Genomic DNA, 27,205 nt, shown 5'->3' with positions numbered 1-27,205 from the left:
GTCACAGTTCTGTTTTTAGTTTGGTTTATTGAGATTCCTTCACATTCATAGACCAAGTAGGACCAGGTCATTAATCAGTTCATTGTGACCACAAGACAATGCTTTCTGCAAGCATAAACTATCTGTATTACAGTGCCAGACTTTGATTCTCCATACAGTGCAACAGTAACATTGACACCAGACAAGCAGTGGATTTAGCATAATGCACAATAAAGTACTTCAACTGTGGTGCTTAGGCCCACATAGAACATTGTGGCACATCCTACAGTCAGAAGTGTCTTACTTAGACTACAGTACAGAGTACTTACAGTACAGAGTACTGGCAGTACATCCAACAAGCCTCGTAACCACGCCAGCCCAGGACTTCCACATCCGGCTTCTTCAACTGTGAGATCGTCTGAGACCAGCCACCCAGACAGCTGATGAAACGATAAGTATTTCTGTCTGTAATAAAGCCTTTTTGTGAGGAAAAACTCATTCTGATTGGCTGGGCCTGGCTCCGCCCCTGCCCACTCATGTGAAATCCATAGATTAGAGCCTAATTTATTTAAATTGCCTGATTTCCTTATGAACTGAAACTCATTAAAATTGTTAATTGTTACATTTTGCATTCATATTTTTGTTCGGTATACAACAAAGTTACTGCAAATACTTGTTTTCCCCTCGCACATCATTGCACGTGAGATAGAACAGCAGAATGTGTACTGCAATTCTTTTTTTTTTTATCACGCTGCCCACCTCTGTAACACAGGAACTGTGGTGCCGTTTCCCCTAATGCGGGTTCCATCTTTAAAGGCTGTATCTAGACCAGGGGTGTCACTCATTCCATGGATGGCCGAGTGTCTGCAAGTTTGTTTTTTCCTTTCAATAGAGCCTTAAACAACCAGGTGAGGGGAGTTTGTTACTCGCTGGTGACCTTAATTCCTCTATTGAGTACAAGGGAGGAGCGAAAACCCACAGACACTCATTCATCCATGGAATGAGTTTGACACCTGTGGTATACACTGAGTATACAAAACATTAAGGACACCTGCTCTTTCCATGACATAGACTGACAAGGTGAATCCTGGTGAAAGCTATGATCCCTAATTGATGTCACTTGTTAAATCCCCTTCAATCAATGTAGATGAAGGGGAGGAGACCAGTTAAAGAAGTATTTTTAAGCCTTGAGATGGATTGTGTATGTGTGCCATTCAGAGGGCGAATGGGCAAGACAAAATATTTAAGTGCCTTTGAATGGGGTATGGTCATAGGTGCCAGGCACACCAGTTTGTGTCAAGAACTGCAATGCTACTGGGTTTTTCACACTAAAGTTTCCTGTGTAACAAGAAGGGTCCACCCAAAGGACATCCAGCTAACTTGACACAACTGTGCGAAGCGTTGGCATCCCTGTGGATGTTTTCAACACCTTGAAGAGTCCATGCCCCGGCGAATTAAGTCTGTTCTGAGGTCAAAGGGGAGGGAGGGGGTTGCAACTCAATATTAGGAAGGTGTTCCTAATGTTTGGTATACTCGGTGTATATGAGTGATTAAAATAGTGATTTAAGTACAGACAACCATCAACACATTTCCAACTAGGGATTATTGTTGGCATGATTTTGAACACAATGCTGCCATTCATATAGTATTTTCAGTTTTTACAAATAAAATACGTTTTTAAAAAAATAATACAATAAAAGGAAACACAAGCATAAATAAAAACAATTCTGTATTCGTTCAACTCAATAGTGGTTAGAATTACTGATAGTATAATGCAGAAATGGGAATAGTCTTGAAACCGACTGAACATAAATGTAAGCGATTAGATTTGGTTCTGGGTGCCGAGATTAGAATGTGAAAGACCCATTCCCTGTCCGGTGGCCCTGGAAGCATACTTCTCAGTTATTTACAGTCACATGAATAGCTGGCTGTGGGACAAAATAGCTGCTTAGTTAGACCCCTATACTGTACATCCTATACATGTTACAAATGACAGTTCATAGGTGGGTAGTGTAGTTGAATAAACGTTATACCCTTTAGAAAAGTGTTATAATACCAGAGATGTCTTTAAGTGAGTGTGTTTAATGCCTGATTCTTCCCCTCCTGTTAGTGGTTTTGGAGAAGCTGTCCTTGAACATTATTCTAGCAGTTTATGATATGAAAATTAAAACATGTAACTTTCACATTGGCATTACAGTACAAGGAATACACATGCAACAGATACATGCATATACTGTAAAACACTAGACTGTTAGTAAGGAATTAAACAATGAAATGAATGACTTCAGTAAGGTGCTATTTCCATTCTACTTAAACTCACCATTGTTGCACTTCATTTTCCCAAAAGAGCAGTGAGATCTTCCGATTTGATGTCTTGAGCAGGCTGTCCGGTTAGTGCTAAGGTTAAAACTCTCAATTAAATCATTAAGACTTCTTCAAGTTTAAAGAGACTTGACATGTTTACTCTGGTCACCCTGATTTTGTGTCAGGGCTGGGGCAGATCTGCTTGGCAACCCCTCCACCGCCCCTTCTACGCCACCAATGCAGGTGTCTGTAGATGGAGTCAAAGACGGACACGGTGTACCGTGCAAACAGTGTGGTCCACTTTAGCATCTGCACGAACCAGTTCACAGAGCGACTCACAAAGGTCACAAACACTGTGGTGTAGTGTGCAAGTAGAAGAAGGCTTCGTCCAAGTTGTCTTCCATTGTTGATAATCAGATTGACTCGTGGGTCATGACCCGGCCCCATCCTATTGAATTCAGTTGTGTGGTTACAAATGAAAAGGGTTAAGAAGGTTAATCATGGTATAAAAACACCAAAACATTATCTTATTAAAAAAAAAGAGCGTTTTGGCGCATGTTGCACATTTTTCCTTAAAAGACAGTCTCTTGAAAAATGGTAAACGGTCAAAATTTACAGACATCCCCTTACTGTTGTGCAATCCTCCACTGGCCAATCGATGCTCTGCAAGTTTTGTTTCCGGGATGTTTGGTGATGTGGCTTTGCACAGAAATACAGCAGAGGATATTCTTCAAATAAAAAGCAGAAACCGGTATCTGAGAAGCACTCATACAGGTTAGTCCCTCGTTCTTTCAACTACCAGCACACCATTCCCAGAGTTGCAGTTTAGAACAGCTGTCACACGCTCCAAAAAAACAAGGCACAGCGATATATTTAGCCAATTACTGTTATCCTTGTTAGCTAGCTAGCTTGCTTGTCTACGTGCACTGAAAAGCTAACTCGTTCGCTGTTTTTATACAAGCGCAACCAATACAGCATAATTCCGATGTATGTACATACATCAAATACTCTTACTATGGTTGGAGACAGCACTGTCAAACTGTTCAGAAAGTAAGCCATCCATTTCTCCCTATAATCTTTGCTGTTCAGGAGTAGTGGGAAAAACGAAATGACGCAGCCGCAGTCGAATGGCCCTATTGTTCGGCGGTGTTCGGCTCTTCCGGTGACACTCGAACCTCGAGGCCCTCTGCACGAACTATCTGGGTCACAAAACAATAACAATAATGCCCGTTAATGTATGTTGCCACAGGTATATTATTGGCACAAAGGATGATTGAATGCAGTGGCGGTCGGTGCCGTTTAAGATGAGGGAGGATGATATTTTTTTTTTAATGAGCGTGGCCTTATTTCTATTACAGCATATTGGATGACTGTCATTCACATTCCGTTCAACCAGCTCAAATCACATTTTATTTGTCACATACACATGGTTAGCGGATGTTAATGCGAGTGTAGCGTAATGCTTGTGCTTTTAGTTCCGACCATGCAGTAATATCTAATAAGTAATCTAACCTAACAATTTCACAACAACTACGTTATACACACAAGTGTAAAGGAATGAATAAGAATATGTACATATACATTTATGAAAGTGATGGCCGAACGGCATAGGCAAGATGCAGTAGATGGTATAGAGTACAGTATATACATATGAGATGAGTAATGTAGGGTATGTAAACATATAAAGTGGCTAGTGATACATTAATTACATACATTTTTCCATTATTAAAGTGGCTAGAGTTGAGTCAGTATGTTGGCAGCAACCACTCAATGTGATGGCTGTTTAACAGTCTGATGGCCTTGAGATAGAAGCTGTTTTTCAGTCTCTCGGTCCCCGCTTTGATGCACCTGTACTGACCTCGCCTTCTGGATGATAGCGGGGTGAACATGCAGTGGCTCGGGTGGTTGTTGTCCTTGATGATCTTTTTGGCCTTCCTGTGACGTCGGGTGGTGTAGGTGTCCTGGAGGGCAGGTAGTTTTCCCCCGGTGATGCGTTGTGCAGACCTCACTACCCTCTGGAGCCTTACGGTTATGGGCGGAGCAGTTGCCGTACCAGGTGGTGATACAGCCCGACAGGATGCTCTCGATTGTGCATCTGTAAAAGTTTGTGAGTGCTTTTGGTGACAAGCCAAATTTCTTCAGCCTCCTGAGGTTGAAGAGGCGCTGCTGCGCCTTCTGCACCACGCTGTCTGTGCGGTTGGACCAATTCAGTTTGTCCGTGATGTGTACTCCGGGGAACTTAAAACTTACTACACTCTCCACTACTGTCCCGTCGATGTGGATAGGGGGGTGCTCCCTCTGCTGTTTCCTGAAGTCCATGATCATCTCCTTTGTTTTGTTGACATCGAGTGTGAGGTTATTGTCAACAAAACAAAGGAGGCTGAAAAAATTAGCTTGTCACCAAAAACACTCACAAACTTTTACAGATGCACAATCTAGAGCATCCTGTCGGGCTGTATCACCGCAATGCAACATCTATAGGTTTAGGTTACTACATGATACTCTAATTTTCCAGATACCCATTGTGAGGTTGCTACAACCTGGCCTATGAATGAAAGTTTACAAGGTAGAGAATCAAGGTGACAGACAGTGACACATTCAATACCGCCTTCCATACTTTTGCCTGCCTCTAACTAATCTAGGGAGTAATCATTAGTCTAACAGTTAGAAATGTGAATTTTATTGGACAAATTCAGGTATTCCTATCCAAGTTTTGTTCCATTTAAGAACTGGTGGGCCCGGTGGCAATTAATGATTATATATATATATATATTATTTTTTTAAAGCTTACCTTGACTTGGAAGAAATCCAGTGTTGGTTAGCCATAGCCAGCTAGCTAACATAGCATCCCTCTTTGTTTGAGCTCGGTGTTTGAGTACATTAAACAAGCTAGCTGCATGCGCTAGCTAAGTAAATGAAAGTAAAAAAATAAAATACAACAAAATATCTCTCGCTTTTCCTTAATTTTTTAATAAATTATTTTGTTCAACTATTGTCTTTCTCTCTTTGAGTCAACTACTCACCACATTTTATGCAGTGCTAGCTTGCGGTAGCTTATGCTTTTAGTACTAGATTCATTCTCTGATCCTTTGATTTGCATGGACAACATGTCAGTAAATGCTGTGATAGGTTTCTAGGATGTCCTCTGGAAGTTGTCATTATTACTGTGTAAGTCTATGGAAGGGGGTGAGAACCATGAGCATCCTAGGTTTTGTATTGAAGTCAATGTACCCAGAGGAGGACAGAAGCTAGCTGTCCTCCAGCTACACCATGGGGCTAACATACAGAGTGCTGCTGAGGCTACTGTCGACCTTCATTGCAAATGGTGTGTTTTCATCAATTATTTGGTGACGTGAATATATTTAGTATAGTTTGATCGAAAAGGGATAACTTTTTTTTATATTTCACTACTTTTTATGAAATTCACTGAGGATGGTCCTCCGAGGGGCCTCCACTGATTGACTGTCCAGGAACCCTCATTCAATGATTTCACTGGTCTCAATTGTTCTCTTCCACTGCACTTATTGCCATTGATTATTTGAGTCAATCTCTGTTTTTGTCTTAAAATAAATTCTATACACAGAAATGTGAATCATAACATAAAAAAGGCGCTAACGTTGTAAATGCATCATAATGCAAACTCCATGGAGATTTTTTTAATCCGGTTTCTGTATAATCACTTTGTGTCAACTGCTGATGTAAAAATGTCTTTATAAATAATGATTGATTGAGATAGAACCCTCAATGTCAAAACTCTGTCTTGTACCACCAGTTTCGGCTACATGCTCAGCCGGCTGTCCCAGGGCTTTACCAACGTCCTGCAGGAGCTGTCTGGGGACGAGCCCCCCGATGGAGCCCCTCAGGTAAGAGAGACTCCCTCAACCCCTCACAAGCTTACATAACATGGCGCATGTTTTCTGTCCTGGGCCCATATTTATCAATTGTGTGAGTTGTAGTGCTTAACTAGGATCAGCTCCTCTCTGTCCATAATAATCGATCCATTGTGATCTAAAAGGCAAAACTGATCAGCACTCTACCACATGGCCCCCCAAACTCGGTTCTGGGGTCCCCCTGGGTGCACGTTTTGGTTTTTGCTCTAGCACTACACAGCTGATTCAAATAACCAATCACCATCATCACCAGTTTACAATTGGCTCATTCATCCCCACCTTTCCCCTGTAACTATTCCCCAGGTCGTTGCTGTAAATGAGAACGTGTTCTCAGTCAACTTACCTGGTAAAATAATGGATACATTTATTAAAAAATGTAATCATCAAGCATTGATTATTTGAATCAGCTGTGTTGTGCTAGGGTAAAAACCTAAATGTGCACCCAGGGGGAGGGGGACCCCAGGACCCAGTTTGATAAACCCTGCTCTAACGGATCACCGTTGCAGGCCTTAATGTTCTCCAAGTCCCCATATTTGTATCCACTCTTCTTCTGTGTGGCCCTTTTGCAGGATATGTTGGTCCCCCAATTCCCCCCTGGAGATGCCCCCGGGGCCCCTGAGGAGTCTGGGCCTGGGGTGGAGGAGGAGCCCCTGGAAAGGCTGGCCCATCTAGAGCAGCTGACAGTGCATCTCAAGGAGGTGGTCAGAGATAAGGACAGCCAGCTGGCCACCTTTGAAAAGCAGCTCAAGGTGAGGCCTGGGTACAGGTGGGTGTGTTGACCTGTGTGTGTGTGTGTGTGCGCGCCTATGTGTATTGCTATGACTTTGTATGCGTGTGTGTGAGACATGAATGCAGTGGTTTTATATGGATGTGCCCTCAATGTATAAGCTTAGATTTTATTTCTGTCCTGTGTGGGTTGGGATCATGAAATATTCATATTTGATGCACTTCTTGTCAAATAAAGATTGTCGTCAGAAATCTACTGAGAATATGCTGTTGTTGCTGGAACACAAGTTTCAATGCTGTGTTTGTTGGTGTGTTTACAGAGCGAAAGGGAGACAGCGGAGGCACGCTTCACTAAACTGAAGCTGCAGGCCAAAACCAAGATGGCTGCTCTGAACAAACAAATTGCTGACCTCAAAGGGCAGGAGGGAGCAGCAGTAAGTCCTTTAGCCGAGTTCAAATAACTCCATGTTCAATAAGCATAGTTCTGATGTGTATTTTAGCTGTAATGTAAAGAGTTAAAATGTTGTAGATTCTTTACAGCCAGTTTGGTCTACACTAGACTATTTTGAACATTTTGAAATCCTTGTCTATTTCCTGAAGAGCTCTCCAGACAGCTCCTTCACCAGCTCAGCTCCTGCTGTGGAGGAGGAACTCCAGGATCTGAGGAAGCAGCTCAGTAAGGTCTCGACCTCGGCGAAGAACCTCGAGGAGCGTCTCCAGATGTCTGAACAGGCCCTGTGTGAAAAGGAAGCCGTACACACGGAGCAGGTGCCAGTTTCGTTGTCACTCAAACCATTTTCAATGAAAAGATTCCAGATTGTTTAAAAGGGGCCCGTCAGCTGACTGCAGAGATGTGTCATGCGTTTAGGTTCGTGTGCTTCAGGCAGTTGTCTGTGAAAAGGACGTGCGTTTCCAGGAGCAGATCCAGAAGCACGAGGACGAGCTGCTGAGGGTCACAGTGCAGAGCCAGAACGACGCTGAGCTGCAGCAGGTACAAACTTCATTCTCTGACTCACTCTACACTCCCTCACACAGGCCAGGTCCTATACACTGTTTTTAGCCTGTACCCAAGCCTTTAGTGTGTGTGTTGCTAGGCTCTGCGTGCAGCCCAGCGGCGTTGTGAGGAGCAGGAGGAAGCCATGCGGTCACGCTGCCAGGTGCTGGAGATGCTGCAGGGGGAGCTGAACAATGCAGACCAGCAGAAACAGGTACAGACACGCCCTACTGTCCTGGTCAGTGTAGAGCCATAGTGGGAATGGTGTTTTCTCAATGAAGGCCCCACAATAGAATAACAATGCAACCTGACTGACCCTTTGTGCAAAATGAGCCCATCTGAAGAGACTGACACAGAGTACTGTATTACATTATTCACCAAGGTACTAGTGTGACAGCAGAGTGACACTGACTGAGTAAGTACATTTGTTGATTGACAAATTGCATGTTACATAAGGGCTGAGGACTAGACGCATTTCTCATCTAAATGCAAAATCACTGCTTTACAGTTCTCATTGTAGACTCTACCGTCCCCGCCTTCATCTGTCTTTATTCTCTCTCTCTCTCTCTCTCTCTCGCTCTCTCCTTCTCCCTCTTTCTCTCTCTTTCTCTCTCTGTCTCTCTCTCTTTCTGCCTCTCTTTCCCTCTCTGCCTCTCTCTCTCGCTGCCCCTCTCACTCTGCCTCCTTCTCTCTCTCTCTCTCTCTCTGCCTCCTTCTCTCTGCAGATCCTCACGGCTCAGTTCCGCCAGATGGAGCAGGAGCTGGCTGAGGCTGGCAGGCAGAGGGAGGAGGAGAGACAGCAGTGGGCTGGGTGGTCCAGCCAGACCCAGGCAGAGCTGGTGGCCCTCCGAGCCAACCTGGAGGCCTCCGAGCGGGACAGCGCAGCCCAGCTAGCCAGTCTGGAGGCCTCAGAGCGGGACAGAGCAGCCCAGCTAGCCAGTCTGGAGGCTTCAGAGAGAGACCGATCAACCCAGATGGAGGACCTGACAGTGAAACTGGAGTTGGCCACTAGAGAGCGGGAGGAAGTGACCAACAGAGAAGTAGCCAGGTTGGAAAAGGAGCTTGCTGCCTTAAGAGAGGAGTATGGAGAGGGGCAAAGGGCAGGAGAGGCCCTGGCTGAGTTGTTGACAGGCCTGCGCTCTCTGGCTGGAGAGGGGGCCGAGGAGGACATCCCTGTTCCCACCGACCCGGCCCTGTGCCTGGGTACACTGGAGGCCCAGTTGGAGAGGCTGAGGGTGGAGCAGAGGGAGAGCGAGGAACACTGCGCCCAGGTCACCCACACCATGGAGACATTGCAAGGTTAGGGAACCGAATACACTATCAAGCAATCATGATACCCTAACAAGCGGTTTGCTTGAAGCATATTTAATAATTTTGTTTTTCTTTCAGAACAACTGGATAAGCGCACCGCAGAAGGCGAAGAGGCAGTTGCTAGGATACAACAGCTGGAGCAGCAAATTGGAATGGTGAGCAGTCAGACGCACTAAATTAATTTTGGAGATTGTTACGACTACTAAATGAATGAAGGTAACACATGTTGCAAGCTAGTTTTGAATCCTGTAATAACAAGAAAATAAACATGAAAATGTACTTTGGGAGAAATAGCTTATAGTGTTTATTATCTGTGAACCCCAAATTACCAGACTCTTCAGTCTGTTGTACCCATTGCTAGATTCTCAAATGTTCTTTGTCTATTTTGTCTAACAGAAATCTCATAATTACATTTTCTCAAACATACAAGTATTAGGCACCATTTTAAAGAGAAAATTCCCGTTAATCCAACAACACTCTACTCAGCAAACTGGATGCAGTTTATCACAGTGCCATCCGTTTTGTCACTAAAGCACCTTATACCACCCACCACTGGGACCTGTATGCTCTAGTCGGCTGGCCCTCGCTACATATTCGTCGCCAGACCCACTGGCTCCAGGTCATCTACAAGTCTATGCTAGGTAAAGCTCCGCCTTATCTCAGTTCACTGGTCACGATGGCAACTCCCATCCGTAGCACGCGCTCCAGCAGGTGTATCTCACTGATCATCCCTAAAGCCAACACCTCATTTGGCCGCCTTTCGTTCCAGTTCTCTGCTGCCTGTGACTGGAACGAATTGCAAAAATCGCTGAAGTTGGAGACTTTTATCTCCCTCACCAACTTCAAACATCTGCTATCTGAGCAGCTAACCGATCGCTGCAGCAGTACATAGTCTATCGGTAAATAGCCCACCCATTTTTAACTACCCCATCCTCATACTGTTTTTATTTATTTACTTTTCTGCTCTTTTGCACACTAATATCTCTACCTGTACATGACCATCTGATCATTTATCACTCCAGTGTTAATCTGCAAAATTGTAATTATTCGCCTACCTCCTCATGCCTTTTGCACACAATGTATATAGACTCCTCGTTTTTTTCTACTGTGTTATTGACTTTTTAATTGTTTACTCCATGTATAACTCTGTGTTGTCGCAGTTGCAAATGAGAACTTGTTCTCAACTAGCCTACCTGGTTAAATAAAGGTGAAATTAAAAAAACAGTGTCCGATTTCAAAAATGCTTTTCGGCGAAAGCAGAACATATCATTTTGTTAGGTCAGCAACTAGTCACAGAAAGCATACAGCGATTTTCCAAGCAAAGAGAGGAGTCACAACAAGCAGAAATATTGATCAAATTAATCAGTAACCTTTGATATTCTTCATCAGATGACACTCCCAGGACAACAACATGTTACACAATACATGTATGTTTTGTTAAATCAAGTTCATATTTATATCCTAAAACCTCAGTTTACATTTGGCTTTGCCTCCAAAACATCCCGTGAATTTGCACAGAGCCACATCAAATCACAGAAATACTCATAATAAACATTAATAAAAGACACAAGTGTTAGTCACAGATTTAAAGATATACTTCTCCTTAATGCAACCACTGTGTCAGATTTTTAAACAACTTTACGGAAAAAGCAAACCATGCAATAGTCTGAGTACGGCGCTCAGACGACATACACAACCCAAGAATATATCCGCCATGTTGGAGTCAACATAAGTCAGAAATAGCATTAGAAATATTCACTTACCTTTGATCTTCGTCAGAATGCACTCCCATGAATCCCAGTTCCCCAATAAATGTTTGATTTGTTCCATAAAGTCCATCAGTTATGTCCAAATTCCTCCTTTTGTTAGGGCGTTTATAAACGAATCGAAACTCACGAGGCGCGGGCAAGTCCAGCGGAAATGTCGGATGAAAATTCCAAAAAGTTATATTACTGGTCGTAGAAACAAATCAAACGATGTATAGAATAAATCTTTAGGATGTTTTATCATAAATGTTTAATAATGTCCCAACCAGAGAATTAATTTGTCTATAGAAAAGCAATGGAACGAGAGGTCATTTTCTCATGACCGCACGTCACGAGACCAAGGCTGCTGGCAGACCTCTGACTCATTCCCCTCTGTCCCCCTTCACAGTTGATGCCTGAAACAATGTTCTAAAGACTGTTGACATCTAGTGGAAGCCTTAGGAAGTGCAATATGGCCCATATCCCACTGTATATTCAATAGGGGCTGAGTTGAAAACCTACAAACCTCAGATTTCCCACTTCCTGGTTAGAATTTTTCTCTCAGGTTTTTGCCTGCCATATGAGTTATGTTATACTCACAGACATCATTCAAATCGTTTTAGACTCTTCAGAGTGTTTTCTATCCAATACTACTAATAATATGCATATATTAGCATCTGGGACTGAGTAGGAGGCAGTTTACTCTGGGCACACTTTTCATCCAAATGTGAAAATGCCCCCTATCCATAAGAAGTTAAGTTGGCGGGATGTCCTTTTGGTGATGGACCATTCTTAGCGCACATGTTAAACTGTTGAGTGTGAAATCCAGCAGCGTTGCAGTTTTTGACACAAACCGCTGCGCCTGACACCTACTACCGTATCCTGTTCAAAGGCACTTAAATATTTAGTCTTGCTCATTCACCCTCTGAATGGTACACATACACAATCCATGTCTCAATTGCCTCAAGGCTTAAAAATCCTTATTGAACCTGTTTCCTCCTTGTCCTCTACACTGATTGAAGTGGATTTAACAAGAGACATCAATAAGGGATCTTTCACCTGGAATCACCTGGTCAGTCTATGTCATGGAAAGAGCATGTTCTTAATGTTTTGTACACTCAGTGTATATTTAAGCAATAAGGCAAGCGGAGGTGTGGTATTTGGCCAATATACCACGACTAAAGGCTATTCTTACGCACGACACAAAGCGGAGTGCCTAGACACTGCCCTTAGCCGTGGTATATTGGCCATATATCACCAACCCCCGAGGTGTCTTATTGCTGTTAAAACCTGGTTACCAGTATAATTAGAGCAGTAAAAATAAATGTTTTGTCATACCCATGGTATAAGTTCTGATATACCACGGCTGTCATCCAATCAGCATTCAGGGCTCGACCCACCCAGTTTATAATTGGCATTGTATTTTAGGTTATTGTCCTGCTGAAAGGTGAATCTGTTTCTGTTGGAAAGAAGACTGAACCAGGTTTTCTTCTTGGATTTTACCAATGTTTAGCTCTCTTTATCCTAAAAAACTCCCTAGTCCTTGCTCATGACAAGCATACACATAAGATGATGCAGTCACCACCATGTTTGAAAATATGAAGGGAGGTACTCAGTGATGTGTTGTGTTCGATTTGCCCCAAACGCAACCATTTGTATTCAGGACAAAAAGTTCATTACTTTGCCACATTTTTTTGCAGTTTTACTTTAATGCCTTATTGCAAACAGACAAGTTTTGGAATATTTGTATTCTGTACAGGCTTCCTTCTTTTCACTCTGTTATATAGGTTAGTATTGTGGAGTAACTACAACGTTGTTGATCCATCCTCAGTTTTCTCCTATCACAGCCATTAAACTTTAACTGTTTTAAAGTCACCATTGGCCTCATGGTGAAATCCCTGAGCGGTTTCCTTCCTCTGCGGCAACTAAGTTAGGAAGGATGCCTAAATCTTTGTAGTGACTGGGTGTATTGATTCACCATCCAAAGTGTAATTAATAACTTCACCATGCTCAAAGGGATATTCAATGTCTGCTTTTACAATGTTTATCCATCTACCAATAGGTTCCCTTCTTTGCAAGGCATTGGAAAGCTCTCTGGTCTTTGTAATTGAATCTGTGTTTGAAATTCAATGCTTGGCTGAGGGGTAATTGTATGTGTGGGTTACAGCGATGAGGTAATCATTCAAAGATCATGTTAACCACTATTGTTGCACACAGAGTGAGTCCATGATAACTTATTATGTGACTTGTTAAGCACATTTTTACTCCTGAACTTAGTTAGGGTTGCCATAACAAAGGGGTTGAATACTTATTGACTCAAGACTTTTCAGCTCTTCATTTTTAAATAATTAGACAAATGTCTAAAAACATAATTCCACTTTGACATTATGGGGTATTGTGTGTCATCCTGTGACACAACATTTTCATTTGAATAAATGTTTAATTCAGGCTGTATCACAACAAAATGTGGAATAAATCAAGGGGTGTGAATACTTTCTGAAGGCTCTGTATGTTCAATCTAATTGTTAGACAATCCCCTTTCCAAACAGAATTGCTGACAGTGCGTAATCACAATAGAAAACGACAAACCCCCCCAATAGACATTTGTGCTGTATGTGTGTACAGTCTGATACAAAATGATCTATTGGTGTGCTGTTATTTCACTGTGCTGTGAGGACTTCCCAGTCAGCACATTGAGTGTCACACATGCTTATTCATGTGGGGAAGTCTCTCTGGTCGCTGCCCTGACTACTGGGGCAGGTCAGTCGGCCACGATCTATCTCAGAGGGGACAGCCTGAGGGACAGAGACAGCGGTTGGGTTTAATAATGCTGAGGCAGAATGTCCTCCTGTCATTTGGGTCAAGGCAATGCTAATCGCCTCTCCACTGATCCTCTGTTATGACTGCAGCCCTGGGCTGACCTTCACACCCAGGCTCATCATATCTACAGTGTAACTATTGTGGAACTACATTACAGCTGTGTGAAACTGTTAACTCACTTCATTTTGAATGTAGTCCCACTTCAATGGGATTGATGTATTATTAAGTCATAAGGTTTACACCCTCTGTGTGTTCAGAAATAACTCAGGCCTTTGTCTTTCTCTCCTAGGCTGCTCGTGAGTCATTGGTCCAGTGTGTGACTGACCCAGCTGTGGAAGACGTGACTGATGCTGAAAAGGGTGAGGAGACCTATTTTAAGATGTGTGTTTTTATTCTCTGAATCTGAACGCCAACCACCAGGACCAGTCATACATCTGAAAGCCAACTACCAGGACCAGTCATACATCTGAAAGCCAACCACCAGGACCAGTCATACATCTGAAAGCCAACTACCAGGACCAGTCATACATCTGAAAGCCAACCACCAGGACCAGTCATACATCTGAAAGCCAACTACCAGGACCAGCCATACATCTGAAAGCCAACCACCAGGACCAGTCATACATCTGAAAGCCAACTACCAGGACCAGTCATACATCTGAAAGCCAACTACCAGGACCAGTCATACATCTGAAAGCCAACCACCAGGACCAGTCATACATCTGAAAGCCAACCACCAGGACCAGTCATACATCTGAAAGCCAACCACCAGGACCAGTCATACATCTGAAAGCCAACTACCAGGACCAGTCATACATCTGAAAGCCAACTACCAGGACCAGTCATACATCTGAAAGCCAACCACCAGGACCAGTCATACATCTGAAAGCCAACCACCAGGACCAGTCATACATCCTGCTAGCAGCACACACACCCTCTATTGATGTGTTTGCATAGGATTGGACACTGCTGTCACAGGCCTCGCTGACAACAGAGTTTGGCATAGTGACGCAGATGCGGTTACATGATTACCCATTTCACTGTCTGTGACTAAACCTGAAAGACTGGTGGTTTAGTAGACATGTTAACAGTATTGACAGTATGTTGACAGTATGTCAATAATCATCTCAATTGTTAACTTTTAGAAGCAAAAATCTGAATGAATCCATAATATATAGGTCTAGTCATGAACTACTGGGAGGTGCCAGTGGTAGGATCGAATTTTAGTTCCTGCACGGGGTACATGAAAAATATCTGTTTTAATTGTGCATTGTGTGATTATTAGGCTGGCTATTAATTTTCATCTTTATTGATTTCCCCAGCCCAAATATTGGCTCTGGAGCAGCAGCTATTGGAGAAAGACCATGAGTTGGCTGCCCTGCAAGAGAGTCTTGTGCTGGCTGAAGAGCGGGGCTCAAATGATGCATTCAAGGTAATCTCTGATCAGATTCTAGACCAGCGTGAGGACACTGCAATGGCCCCCTGCGACAGTCCTACAGTGCTGCCAGACCTCCTAGAAGACACGCGAGAGGAGGACACCACCCTGGTGGCAGAGGATAGGTCAAGCCTGTCAGTCTCCGCTGATAACGAGAGCAGTCCAGAGCTCATTGAATCCCAGTCTGACTCTCCCGGAGAATCTAAGGGGGCCTCCTCTGATGAGATGGTCACGAGCAGTGACTCCGAGGTGGCCCACAGCAGCTGGACCCTCCTAGAGGCTGTGAACCAAGATGAAGGTCAGCAGTCGCCTCCCATACTGCAGGGCTTTGGCCAGCTCCAGATGCAATCCTGGGAAGAGAACAGCTCTGAGCAGGAAACATCCACAGTCCAGGTGGAGTCCTCATCAGTCATCATCCGTGAGACTGTGCAGGTGCACCTCAGACAGCAGGGGGCGACCCTCTCTGACTCTGCCCCTGGACAGGTGTTTGCCCAGGCACTGGCAGATGAGATGCAGAACAGGTACAGTGAGCTCATGGCTGAGCTCCAGAGATTGAGAGAGGCTGCCTCAGAGTCACAGGAGAGAACCCAAGGCCTTGAGGAAGAGATTCGGTCCCTGGTAGCTGCCAAGGATGAGGCAGAGTCCCAGGCCCAGAGATATGAGGAAGAGCTCCAGTCAGCCAGGTCAGAGATGGACACGGTGGCCCAGCACAGTGGCTCTGAGTTGGAGAGGCAGAGCATGGAGATGCATCTCCTGGAGGAGCAGCTGGACAGCCTGCAGACAGAAGGCAGCTCCAAAGAGCAGAAGATCCAGGCCCTGCAGGCAGACCTGGACGAGGCTCAGCGCGCTCTCTCTGAGCAGGAGGGCCAGGCCAGGATGCTGAGCACCCAGCTGGAAGAAGGGGAGATCACTTCCTCTGGGCTGGAGCAGAAGCTCCAAGACATGGAGGCCAGCCTGCTGGAGTTCTCTCAGGCTAGGGACATGGCCAAGGCTGTACTGTCTGAGAGGGACACTGAGATTAACGAGCTGCAACTGCGTATTACCCAGAAAGAGCAGGAGATGATGGAGCTGAGCAACGGCTTGTCTGCCAAACTGCTCCTGACTGGTGAGGAGATGTTCCTGATGAGCACTGAGGTCAAGAAACTGAAGGAGCAGATAATTGAGCTTGAGAAAGCTGGAGAAAATGAGAAAGCGACAGGGGAGAGTCATGTAGAGGATGGTGATGAGCTCACTAGTTTGCGAAAGGACAAAGAGGATCTGACAACCCAAGTGGCCACCTTTAAAAAGAGGTTGCAGGCAGCCCTGGTGCAGCGCAAAGAGCTGATGAAAAAAGTTGCGTTGTTTGAGAAAGAGGCAGATCAAAGGAAAGGACAAGTAGGGAAAGCAACGGAGGAAGCCCCTGCAAGTGTACCAGCTTTAGAAAAATACAGAAAACAAGAGGATATGGCAATTGAAACTACTCTCGAAGAGTTCAGACAAGACTTGAGGTCCAAAGAAGAGGTCATGGAGGTTTTGGAACAGAAAATCAGCCAGCAGGATCAGGTTCTGGAAGAGACACTTGAAATGACCAGAAGGCTGAGTGAGGGAGCTCAGCAGACTCCAGAGGCTGACACCTCATCTGAAATCACTGGGTTGCAGTCCCAGGTGGCCTCACCGGAGTCAGATTGCGAAACACTGCTAAAGAAACTCCAAGAGGCTCAGGACTCTCGCAAAGAAGCCATCCGCATGGCCAAAGAAAAGGACAGGCACCACCGCGAACAGCTTAAACAACAAAAGGAAGAGTACAACGGGCTGTTGGAGCGTTTGGAGGAGCAGGTTGGTGAACGAGATGGGCTGTTGACTAGACTGAGAGAGCTCGAGGAACTGCAGGCACAGAAAGAGGTGAGCACAGAGAAGGAAGTACATGCCGAGCTGGAGACCAACGCTGCAGTGGAGAAGATTGAGAAGCCAGCTGCAGGAGATTGGGTCCAGGAAGACTGGGTGGAATTTTCAGCTCCTGAGAATGAAGCACAACAACAACAAGGTGATAAACCCATTACCAGTGCCGAGGAACCCTCTCAGCTACTTTCAGCTGACATTGAGGCCTCATTACAAGCTCTGAAAGAAGAGGTCCAGGCTGAGAAGGCATCTTGTACAGAGTTGGAGAGCCAACTGCAGGAGAGCCAGGCTAGCCTGTCACTCAGGGAAAGTGAGCTTCTAGTGCTGGGCAAAGAGCTGCGGGCCCTGAGAGAGAAAGAGAGCCAGATTGAACATGTCTATGAGGAGTTGGAGGCTCTGAGGGAGAAGTGTCTTCAGGCTCAGACCTATGCAGAAGCTGTGAAAGCAGAGTTGGAGGCTGCGGCCAAGGGAGCCGCCTCAGACTCCACTGAGTCCACCATTGCCGTCCTGCAGACAGAGGTGGAGGACTTCAAGCAGTTCCTGAGCAACAAGAATGATGAGATCGTGGAGCTTAGCCAGCAGCTGGGTGAGCAAAGCTCTCTCCTCCAGTCTATGCAAGAGACAGTGTATGAGAAGGACCAGTCGATCGCCTCCCTGCAGGAAGGCCTGAGAGCAGAGAAGGAAAAGAGCCAGAGACTGGAGGCCGAGATCCCCCAGAAGCAAGAGGAAGAGAAGGGCAGCGAGGCCAAGATCCTGCAGCTTCAGCAGAAGCTCAAAGCTGCCCTTATCTCCCGCAAAGAGGCCCTCAAAGAGAACAGAAGCCAGAAAGAAGAGTTGGCCTCCACTGAGAAAGTCATCACTGAACTGCATCAGAAGATGGATGCTAGAGAAGTCGAGCTGGAGAAGCTGAGAGCAGAAAGAGAGAGGCTGATAGAGGAGGTCGATCGGACCTTGGTGGAGAACCATAGCCTTGGGGGATCCTGCGAGAGCCTCAAGCTGGCCATGGAGGGTATGCTGACAGAGAAAGACTTCTATAAAAGAGAGGCAGAGTCTGCCAAGGAGGAGGCTGCCCGGGCATGCAGAGAATGGGAGGAGAAGGTGCATGGGATGAAGGATGAGTATGAGACTCTGCTAAAGTCCTATGAGAACGTGAGTGATGAGTCAGAGCGTGTGAGACGTGTGCTGGAAGCTGCTAGGCAGGAGAGGAAGGAGCTTGTTGCTAGAGCCAGGACCCACGAGGCAGCCAAGCAGGAGGCTGAACGGCAGAAAGAAGAGGCCCAGAAAGAGGTGGACACTGTCAAAGACAAGATGAGGAAGTTTGCCAGGACCAAGCAGCAGAAAATCATGGATTTAGAGGAGGAGAATGAGAGACTCCGAGAGATGGATGAAAAGAAAGGAATAAGAAGAGAGGACAAGGCACTCAAAGGAGAACTTGAAAGACTCAAAGAAGAGTTTGAGACTCTGAAAGCTGATTTGAATGCCACTACGACACAGAGGGACTCCTTAGAACAGCAGGGTGTTGAGTTAAGGGAGCAACTAGCCCAAGAGCTAGAGAAAGGGGACAGATTAGCCCCAGATAAAACCCCCAGCTCTGATGATGTAGTGAAGGAGACTATTGTTGCCCAGCAGTCTAGTACAGTCATGACTAAAACTACCCAAGAGCCAGTTAAGAGCCAGCCTCAGGATATAGAGCCACATAGTCAGGCCATAGAGTCTGAGGTAGCTGCACCTGAAACTCCCTCTGTTGAGGAGATGGTGAAGACCGAAATAACTGAAAATACACAGGCCCTAATTGATGAGAAATTGAGCAAAATGGAGGAAGCCCTACAGTCAGAGAGGGAACTGAGGCAACAGCGCGAGGCTGAACTCACTGCCGAGCTGGCCTCTTTGGAACAGCGCCTTCAGGAGAGTAAAGAAAAGGAACAGACCCAGAGAGAGGAGCCAGTGAAGACGGACATGTCTGAAAGTGAACAGACCGTAATTGAGGGAAAACGGAGGGAAATGGAGGCAGCCCTACATTCAGAGAGGGAACCGTGGCAAGAGAGTGAGGCTGAACTCAAGGCTGGACTAGCCTCTCTGGAGCAGCTCCTTCAGGAGAGTAAAGTTAAGGAACAGAGCCTGATGGAGGAGAGCTCTAAAAGGGAAGCCCAACTCCAGGAGCTCCACAGCAGCCTGGAGGTAGAAAAGGACGACCTAGAGGAGCGTCTGATGAACCAGCTGGCCCAGCTGAATGGCAGCATCGCCGGCTACCAGCAGGACGCGGCAGACAGCCGGGAGCGCCTTGCGGAGCTGCAGTGGGAGGTGGAGAGACTGGAGAGGGAGCGGGCTGAACTGGAAGCCCTGGCCGAGAGCGAGAGGGACCGGGCAGCCAGGCTGGAGGAGGACAAGAGGCAGGCCCAGAGAGAGAGGGCTGAGGCAGAGGCAGAGTCAGGGAAACAGAGGGAGCTGGAGCAGCAGCTGAAGTCCGCCCAGAGGGTGAAAGAGGGCAGCCAGAGTCGGGCAAAGCAGCTGGAGGAGCTGCTGAGAGAGAAGCAGCTGGAGGTGCGCCAGATGCAGAAGGACTGCATCCAGTACCAGGAAAGGATCAGCGAGATGGCCAGGGAGAGCAAGGCTTTGCAACTGGGCAGCAATGAGGTCCACAAAGAGCTTGGGCAAGCCTATCTGGAGAGGACCAAAGTCACAGACGCTTTGAAGAAGACTGAGGCTGAGCTATCTAGCTGCAAAGCCCAGCTGGTTGAGACCCAGACAGAGGCCAGCCAGGCCCAAGCTGAGAGGAGAGCCTGTGAGCAGACCGCTCTACAGAGAGAGGCTGAGTTGAAAGCAGAAGCAGAGCAGAGCCTGGACTCTGTGAGGTTCAGGCTGGGAGCTGAGCTGAAGCAGATTGAGCTGAGGTTGGAGGAGTCTTACCGGGAGAGGGAGAGAGAGGAGGATGCCACCCGGGAGGCAAAAGAGCTCGCTGACACCGCTGAGAGACAGGCCCAGCAGATGCAGGCCCGCCTCGATGAGTCTCTGGCCCGACTGGCTGCCTTCTCGCGCTGTATGTCCTCCCTGCAGGACGACAGGGACCGCGTGCTGGATGAGACCCGGCAGTGGGAGAGTCGCTTCAACAGCACCCTCCAGGGGAAGGAGGCAGAGGTGCGGGAGGGAGAGACCCGATCCAGAGATCTGGCTGAAAAGCTGCAGAAAGAGACCGCACAGAGAGAAGAGCTACAGCTTACAGTGGACAGGTAAAAATGGCTACTGTTCCTGAAAAAGTCAATTAATTAAATTGCCCCAATTTCCTGCCAGGTTTGTGATACACTATGCTGTGTTATGTAATGTGTTTATTTCTTATTCTTTGTCCAGACTGCAGAAAGCAGACGAGCAGTGGCAGCTGAAATGGGAGCAGGAAGAGAAGAATCTCCGTGAGAACCAAGCTGCCCTGGAGCAGGAGAGGGGAGAGCTTCAGAAGTCCCTAGCCCAGACCGTGACCTCCCTGGCTGACGCTCGCGCCCAGCTGGCCTCCCTCGAGAGCGAGGCGGAGGGCCTCCGCCACAGAACCCAGGCCCTGGAAGAGGCAGTTGGGAAGCTGCAGGGAGAGACCAATGAGGTCAGGTCCCAGCTGAAGGAGAGGGAAGCAGAGGGGAGGAGGCTGGGCCTGAGCGTGGAACAACTGGAGACAGACCTGCACTCCTCCAAGACCCTGACAGAGAGCCTGCAGACAGAGCTGAGTGAGAAGGAGAGGAGAGAGGTAGAGCTGCTGGGGGAGAAGGAGCAAGCCGTGACACAGGTACGCATCACTGTTATTTAATCTCTGCTTTATGACAATGAAAATGTTTAAATCCATTCCCCTGCATCTTCTTGACTGTTTACATGCTTGCTCCACCCAGGCTGCAGAGGAGGCCAGGAGGGAGGCTGACGCCAGGGCCCAGGAGGCTGAGAAGGAGCTGGAGCAGAGGAGAGAGGAGGTGCGGGGTCTGGAGGACCGGCTGCGGAAGGCAGAGGAGGAGAGCAGCCACAGCAAAGCCAGGCTGGATGCCTTCACCAAGGCCATGGGCTCTTTACAGGACGACAGAGACAGAGTACTTGGCATGTACAAACAGCTGGAGGAGAAACATCTGCAGGTTAAAAAAAAACAATGTTAACATGTGTACAGAGGCATAAATGACAGGTCAAGAAGAGATTCTGTAAACCGGTAGTTAATGTTTATGTACACGCATGCTGAAACTGTATGCAGTGATAGTACTGTAGAATGTCTTCCTCGTGCCCCAGTTGTATAACCCATCCCTCTACGTAATGGGTCTGTTGTCCCAGGTGATGATGGAAAAGGACGCTCTGATCCAGGAGGCTGCTGCGGAGAATAACAATCTGAAGGAGGAGCTGCGCTCCCTATTGGTCCAGAGGGACGACCTCCACGCAGAGAAGGCCAAGCTATCTGCCAAGCTTCACGGCTACAGGGACGACCTTACCCAGGTCCTCACCATGAAGGAGTCCCAGCACAAGCAGCTCTTGTCCGGCCAGCTGGAGCGCATCGCTACCCTGGAGAAGGAGAGAGCTGAGCTAGAGGCTAAGATCAAGAGCCTGGAGGGAGGGGAGGCTTTTGTTCAGGCGGTGGAGAGGGAGACACTCAGCCAGGCTGGTGATAGTGGAAACAGGCAGCTGAGAGACGCTCCCGGGGCGGAGGTAGAGAAGCTGAGGGAGCAGCTGCAGGCTGCCAGGGCCCAGGTGGAGAGCCTGGAGGAGAGCCTTTCCAAGGAAAGAGAGGTGCAGGAGGCTCGGCAGAAGGAGCTGAAAGAACTGCGTTGGGAGGGAGGGGTGACGCGCACGGAATCGGAGACAGCGGCCGAGAGGGTGGCTGAGCTGGCCCGAGACCTGCTGAGCATGGAGCAGAGACTGCTGGAGGAGAGGGAGGTGGCCAGCCAGCTCCGGGCCCAGAACCAGGCGTTCGGCCAGGCCATGGCGTCACTGCAGGGCAGCAGGGACCAGGCACTCAGCCAGGCCCAGGAGCTCAGCCTCAGACTGGAGGAGATGAGCAGGGCAGGGGGCCAGCAGACACCCACCACAGGCCATGGAGGATCCACTGCAGAGGTGTGGGGACTGAAGAACGCTCTGTCAGCTCTGCAGAACGACAGGGAGAGACTGGTAATGAACCAGAGTTATCTCCATTTAACACAAAGTATTCCATAAAAGCATTATGTCGTGTCTTTGGCTATGCCAGATTAAATTATATGACATGCTATTCTATAAAATAATTTCTCTGTAATTAATATTACCTGATTTAAGCGAATCATGTAAGTGTAATTAACTAGAAAGTCCGGGCACCACGAAATAATGTTTATAGAGCTGTTATGTTCCGAATAAACTCTTAAAGACCTGGTAATCTTTTACCTCAATATCAGTCAATATTTAATCATCACCTTATTCAGTCTCATCTGAAAGTTGTAAATTCTTGGTTATCTTCACAAACCCTGGCTAACAAGTTGAATCAGCATTACATCATTTGGTTTAATTATTTATTTGCAAAATACCTAAATAACACAGAATTACATCTAATTATGTCATAAAGGAAAATCCCTTGCGGATGGAATACATATGATTGCTGGTTACACAGAGAAAGGGGGTTGGGTTTTGAATGAAAGCGCGGGAAGACTGAGTAACAAAGGGAGAAGCTAATCTATCATAAATACAGAATCTTATGCATTCTAAATAACCGCCCATTTGGAAAACAAAAAAGCAAGGAATATTTACTCTGAGCTGCGCTTCAATAGGTTGGTCGTAGATGCTGATTGCCCAGCAGGGATCTCTTGTTCTCTGAAGAATGTCTCTGGTGGTAAACTGGGTACGTTGTAGTATCGTTCTGTGTGTTAGACTGGATACGTCGTCCGTCCTTTCCTAGTCCACGTTTACAGCGGCTGCTGCTAACCCAACGGCTAGGAGTGAATAAGAGTTCAAAGTTCATACCAAGTTGCCATACTTTTAAGCTTGTGCTATATTCTGGCTGGTATGGTCGAAATTCATCCTTTCGGTGTGTTGATCGTCATCTTCACCTTGAACACGATGCTAATTTCGTTAGGTTATTATCTGAGCCCTTTTAACGTAGGACCGTCGTCCTCACGTCCTCGGAACAGAAAGTTGGATTTTCGTCAACGGGCTTATATCGGGGTGACGAGAAGGGCGTGTTTCATAGTTTATAACCAATGTCTGTTCACTTGGGCGGGGCCTCTAAGTGAGCAGAGTTTCTCTATGACAAGCCGTTCTCTCATTTAAGAAGCTAAAATTACATGGAATCTTTTCACAAATAGTTTCAAGTCCATGTGAATCTGATAACTAGAATGTGTCGACTTTCCAAGATACAGTTTGTCATCCTGTCATTAGTAGTAATGTCTCAGACAACAACTGATCTAAGATCATATTCATCAAACACATATTTCCAACTGGTTGGATTACCGAAATATGGTTCCGTTTCCCACCTTTTGATGTTACCAGACTCTCTATGTTACAAAGGCTTTACAAGAGTCAACTCTATAAAGTAGAGTGAGAAAAGGGGAAAGGTATTTATGGGGGTCATAAACCTCCCCCAACAGGCCAATGTCATGACAACTACTAACACAACCACAATGGTAGTGATTTTTTTATTTTTATTTTATTTTTATTTCACCTTTATTTAACCAGGTAGGCTAGTTGAGAACAAGTTCTCATTTGCAACTGCGACCTGGCCAAGATAAAGCATAGCAGTGTGAACAGACAACACAGAGTTACACATGGAGTAAACAATTAGCAAGTCAATAACACAGTAGAAAAAAATGGGCAGTCTATATACAATGTGTGCAAAAGGCATGAGGAGGTAGGCGAATAATACAATTTTGCAGATTAACACTGGAGTGATAAATGATCAGATGGGCATGTACAGGTAGAGATATTGGTGTGCAAAAGAGCAGAAAAGTAAATAAATAAAAACAGTATAAAAACAGTATGGGAATGAGGTAGGTGAAAAAGGGTGAGCTATTTACCTATAGACTATGTACAGCTGCAGCGATCGGTTAGCTGCTCGGATAGCTGATGTTTGAAGTTGGTGAGGGAGATAAAAGTCTCCAACTTCAGCGATTTTTGCAATTCGTTCCAGTCACAGGCAGCAGAGTACTGGAACGAAAGGCGGCCAAATGAGGTGTTGGCTTTAGGGATGATCAGTGAGATACACCTGCTGGAGCGCGTGCTACGGATGGGTGTTGCCATCGTGACCAGTGAACTGAGATAAGGCGGAGCTTTACCTAGCATGGACTTGTAAATGACCTGGAGCCAGTGGGTCTGGCGACGAATATGTAGTGAGGGCCAGCCGACTAGAGCATACAAGTCGCAGTGGTGGGTGGTATAAGGTGCTTTAGTGACAAAACGGATGGCACTGTGATAGACTGCATCCAGTTTGCTGAGTAGAGTGTTGGAAGCCATTTTGTAGATGACATCGCCGAAGTCGAGGATCGGTAGGATAGTCAGTTTTACTAGGGTAAGCTTGGCAGCGTGAGTGAAGGAGGCTTTGTTGCGGAATAGAAAGCCGACTCTGGATTTGATTTTTGATTGGAGATGTTTGATGTGATGTCATAACTTATCTGTATATAGTGTTTTCATATACCAGTATCCACAGTAACACAAGCTTTGTTTCTCCCTGTCCTGTAGTTGGAACAGCTCCAGCAGCAGCACTCAGAGCTCACTCGACTGGGAGGAGGAGAGCTGTCTAAACTCAGCCAGGAGCTAGAGGAGGAGAGGAGGAGGGCTGAGGAGATGATGGACAGGATGAGGGAGCTAGACAACCTGAGGCAGAGGGAGAACCAGGAATTAGAAATTCTCAGGTGAGACATACTTCATTAAGAGCTGCTTATCTTATTTAAAATCCAAACATTCTTAATCAGAGGTATATGAGTGTCTATGCCTTGGCTACATAGGTATATCTGTCTCTCTCTAGGCTGGAGCAGGTTGACTGGCAGGCTCAGGCAGAGCTCCTGAAGCAGCAGACCCTGGCCACCCTCTCAGACCGTGACCAGCAGGTGCGCCAGCTCGGTGCCATGTTGGAGGAGGCCCGCGCCACCAGGCCCAAACCACCGGAGGAACACCACCAGAGACAGGTCAGGAGGAGGACACCTCTAAATCTGAAACTGATAACGACTGTACTTGGACCAGGCATTAGTGAGATGGCAGACTGCTGTTCATGTCCAAATCAAATTGTATTTGTCACGTACACAGTTTACAGTGGGTATAAAAGGTGCAGTGAAATCACCTTTTTCTGGACCATTCTGACAACTACCTCTGATCACCCTCTGACTTACAATACTAAATGACATGGTTGGATGAAAGTTACTTCATTTCATTAATCTGGATTAGATGATTACATATTCCATCTCTGTGTCTCCCTCTGGCTCTTTCCTCTTCATTTCTCTTGCATGCCCCTTGTCCATTTTTTTTTCATCGTTTCCTCTCTGCTTCTTCTTCGTTCTTCTGTCTTTTGGTTGTGTGTGTGTACAGTCTGCTGAGCCCGTTGCTGTCCCTCCCTCTCCTCAGCTCTCACATGTGTTTGAGGAGAACCGCCATCTCTCCTCCCAGTTCCAAGGCAGTTCCCAGAGGCTAGACGAGGCCGAGAGCCGCTGCACTGCCCTCCAGAGGCAGCTCAAGGAACTGCACGAAGACAAGCGCAAGGTCAGCACTCCCTTGGATATCACTCTGCTCTGATTCATTCACTGTCCCTAGTTGACTCTACCATAGGGATTTCTACAACGTTTAGTGATTTTTAATATTTTTTGTGGCCCCCAGGGGACAGGGGAAGTGGACAGTGCCCCCGGAGCTCCTCAGCAGCACAGTGGCCCTTCAGAGAGCGAGAGCCTCAGGGTGGATTTTAAAGAGCTCCAGCGCAGGTACCAGTTCTCAACCCCACGACACCCCCTTTAGAGACGCATACAGTACACACACACACACGTTCTCTCTACCAATGACCAAAACACACACGCATACATTACACACACACGTTCTCTCTACCAATGACCAAAACACACACGCATACAGTACACACACACACTTTCTCTCTACCAATGACCAAAACACACACGCATACAGTACACACACACGGTCTCTCTATCAATGACCAAAACACACACGCATACAGTACACACACACACGTTCTCTCTACCAATGACCAAAACACACACGCATACAGTACACACACACGTTCTCTCTACCAATGACCAAAACACACACGCATACAGTACACACACACACACACATGTTCTCTCTACCAATGACCAAAACACACACGCATACAGTACACACACACGTTCTCTCTACCAATGACCAAAACACACACGCATACAGTACACACACACGTTCTCTCTACCAATGACCAAAACACACACGCATACAGTACACACACACACATGTTCTCTCTACCAATGACCAAAACACACACGCATACAGTACACACACACGGTCTCTCTACCAATGACCAAAACACACACGTATACAGTACACACACACGGTCTCTCTACCAATGACCAAAACACACACGTATACAGTACACACACACGGTCTCTCTACCAATGACCAAAACACACACGTTCTCTCTACCAATGACCAAACACACACGCATACAGTACACACACACGTTCTCTCTACCAATGACCAAAACACACACGCATACAGTACACACACACACGTTCTCTCTACCAATGACCAAAACACACACGCATACAGTACACACACACGGTCTCTCTATCAATGACTAAAACACACACGCATACAGTACACACACACACGTTCTCTCTACCAATGACCAAAACACACACGTTCTCTCTACCAATGACCAAAACACACACGCATACAGTACACACACACGGTCTCTCTACCAATGACCAAAACACACACGCATATAGTACACACAAACGGTCTCTCTATCAATGACTAAAACACACACACATACAGTACACACACACGTTCTCTCTACCAATGACCAAAACACACACGTATACAGTACACACACACGGTCTCTCTACCAATGACCAAAACACACACGTATACAGTACACACACACACGTTCTCTCTACCATTGACCAAAACACACACGCATACAGTACACACACGTTCTCTCTATCATTGACCAAAACAC

The 27,205-nt window shown here is 46.4% G+C and overlaps 1 protein-coding gene and 1 long non-coding RNA gene across 4 annotated transcripts in view; one reads left to right on the top strand and one right to left on the bottom strand.

Annotated features, from left to right (window-relative positions):
- Positions 1 to 7: 7 nt before the first annotated feature.
- LOC127914642 (uncharacterized) lies at positions 8 to 3,605 on the bottom strand. 2 transcript variants are annotated; one of them, XR_008089185.1, is made up of 2 exons: positions 2,904 to 3,605; positions 8 to 2,731 (listed from the first exon to the last, which is right to left on the bottom strand). It is a non-coding gene; the product is annotated as an uncharacterized LOC127914642 (long non-coding RNA). The 2 variants fall into 2 exon arrangements; XR_008089184.1 differs by having other exon boundaries at positions 2,914 to 3,605.
- Positions 2,921 to 27,205, top strand: part of LOC118366372 (golgin subfamily B member 1) — a 27,530-nt gene continuing 3,245 nt past the window's right edge. The window contains exons 1-18 of one of the 2 annotated variants that reach the window (XM_052492413.1): positions 2,921 to 3,057; positions 6,056 to 6,146; positions 6,743 to 6,922; positions 7,220 to 7,333; positions 7,500 to 7,667; positions 7,768 to 7,890; positions 7,994 to 8,107; positions 8,619 to 9,192; positions 9,283 to 9,359; positions 14,059 to 14,128; positions 15,092 to 20,309; positions 20,428 to 20,851; positions 20,952 to 21,185; positions 21,376 to 22,203; positions 24,733 to 24,905; positions 25,019 to 25,178; positions 25,612 to 25,746; positions 25,861 to 25,961. In XM_052492413.1, the coding sequence (XP_052348373.1) occupies positions 6,066 to 6,146; positions 6,743 to 6,922; positions 7,220 to 7,333; positions 7,500 to 7,667; positions 7,768 to 7,890; positions 7,994 to 8,107; positions 8,619 to 9,192; positions 9,283 to 9,359; positions 14,059 to 14,128; positions 15,092 to 20,309; positions 20,428 to 20,851; positions 20,952 to 21,185; positions 21,376 to 22,203; positions 24,733 to 24,905; positions 25,019 to 25,178; positions 25,612 to 25,746; positions 25,861 to 25,961 (8,774 nt within the window). In that variant the 5' untranslated portion in view covers positions 2,921 to 3,057; positions 6,056 to 6,065. Of the gene's footprint in view, positions 3,058 to 6,055; positions 6,147 to 6,742; positions 6,923 to 7,219; positions 7,334 to 7,499; positions 7,668 to 7,767; positions 7,891 to 7,993; positions 8,108 to 8,618; positions 9,193 to 9,282; positions 9,360 to 14,058; positions 14,129 to 15,091; positions 20,310 to 20,427; positions 20,852 to 20,951; positions 21,186 to 21,375; positions 22,204 to 24,732; positions 24,906 to 25,018; positions 25,179 to 25,575; positions 25,747 to 25,860; positions 25,962 to 27,205 lie in introns of both variants that reach the window. The other variant, XM_052492412.1, reaches the window with a different exon arrangement.

The sequence above is a fragment of the Oncorhynchus keta genome, chromosome 33 (assembly GCF_023373465.1).
Source record: "Oncorhynchus keta strain PuntledgeMale-10-30-2019 chromosome 33, Oket_V2, whole genome shotgun sequence".
In the NCBI taxonomy this organism is placed as follows: domain Eukaryota; kingdom Metazoa; phylum Chordata; class Actinopteri; order Salmoniformes; family Salmonidae; genus Oncorhynchus; species Oncorhynchus keta.
The sequence above is the reverse complement of the archived record's forward strand: the minus strand, read 5'-3'. Positions and strand labels throughout refer to the sequence as shown.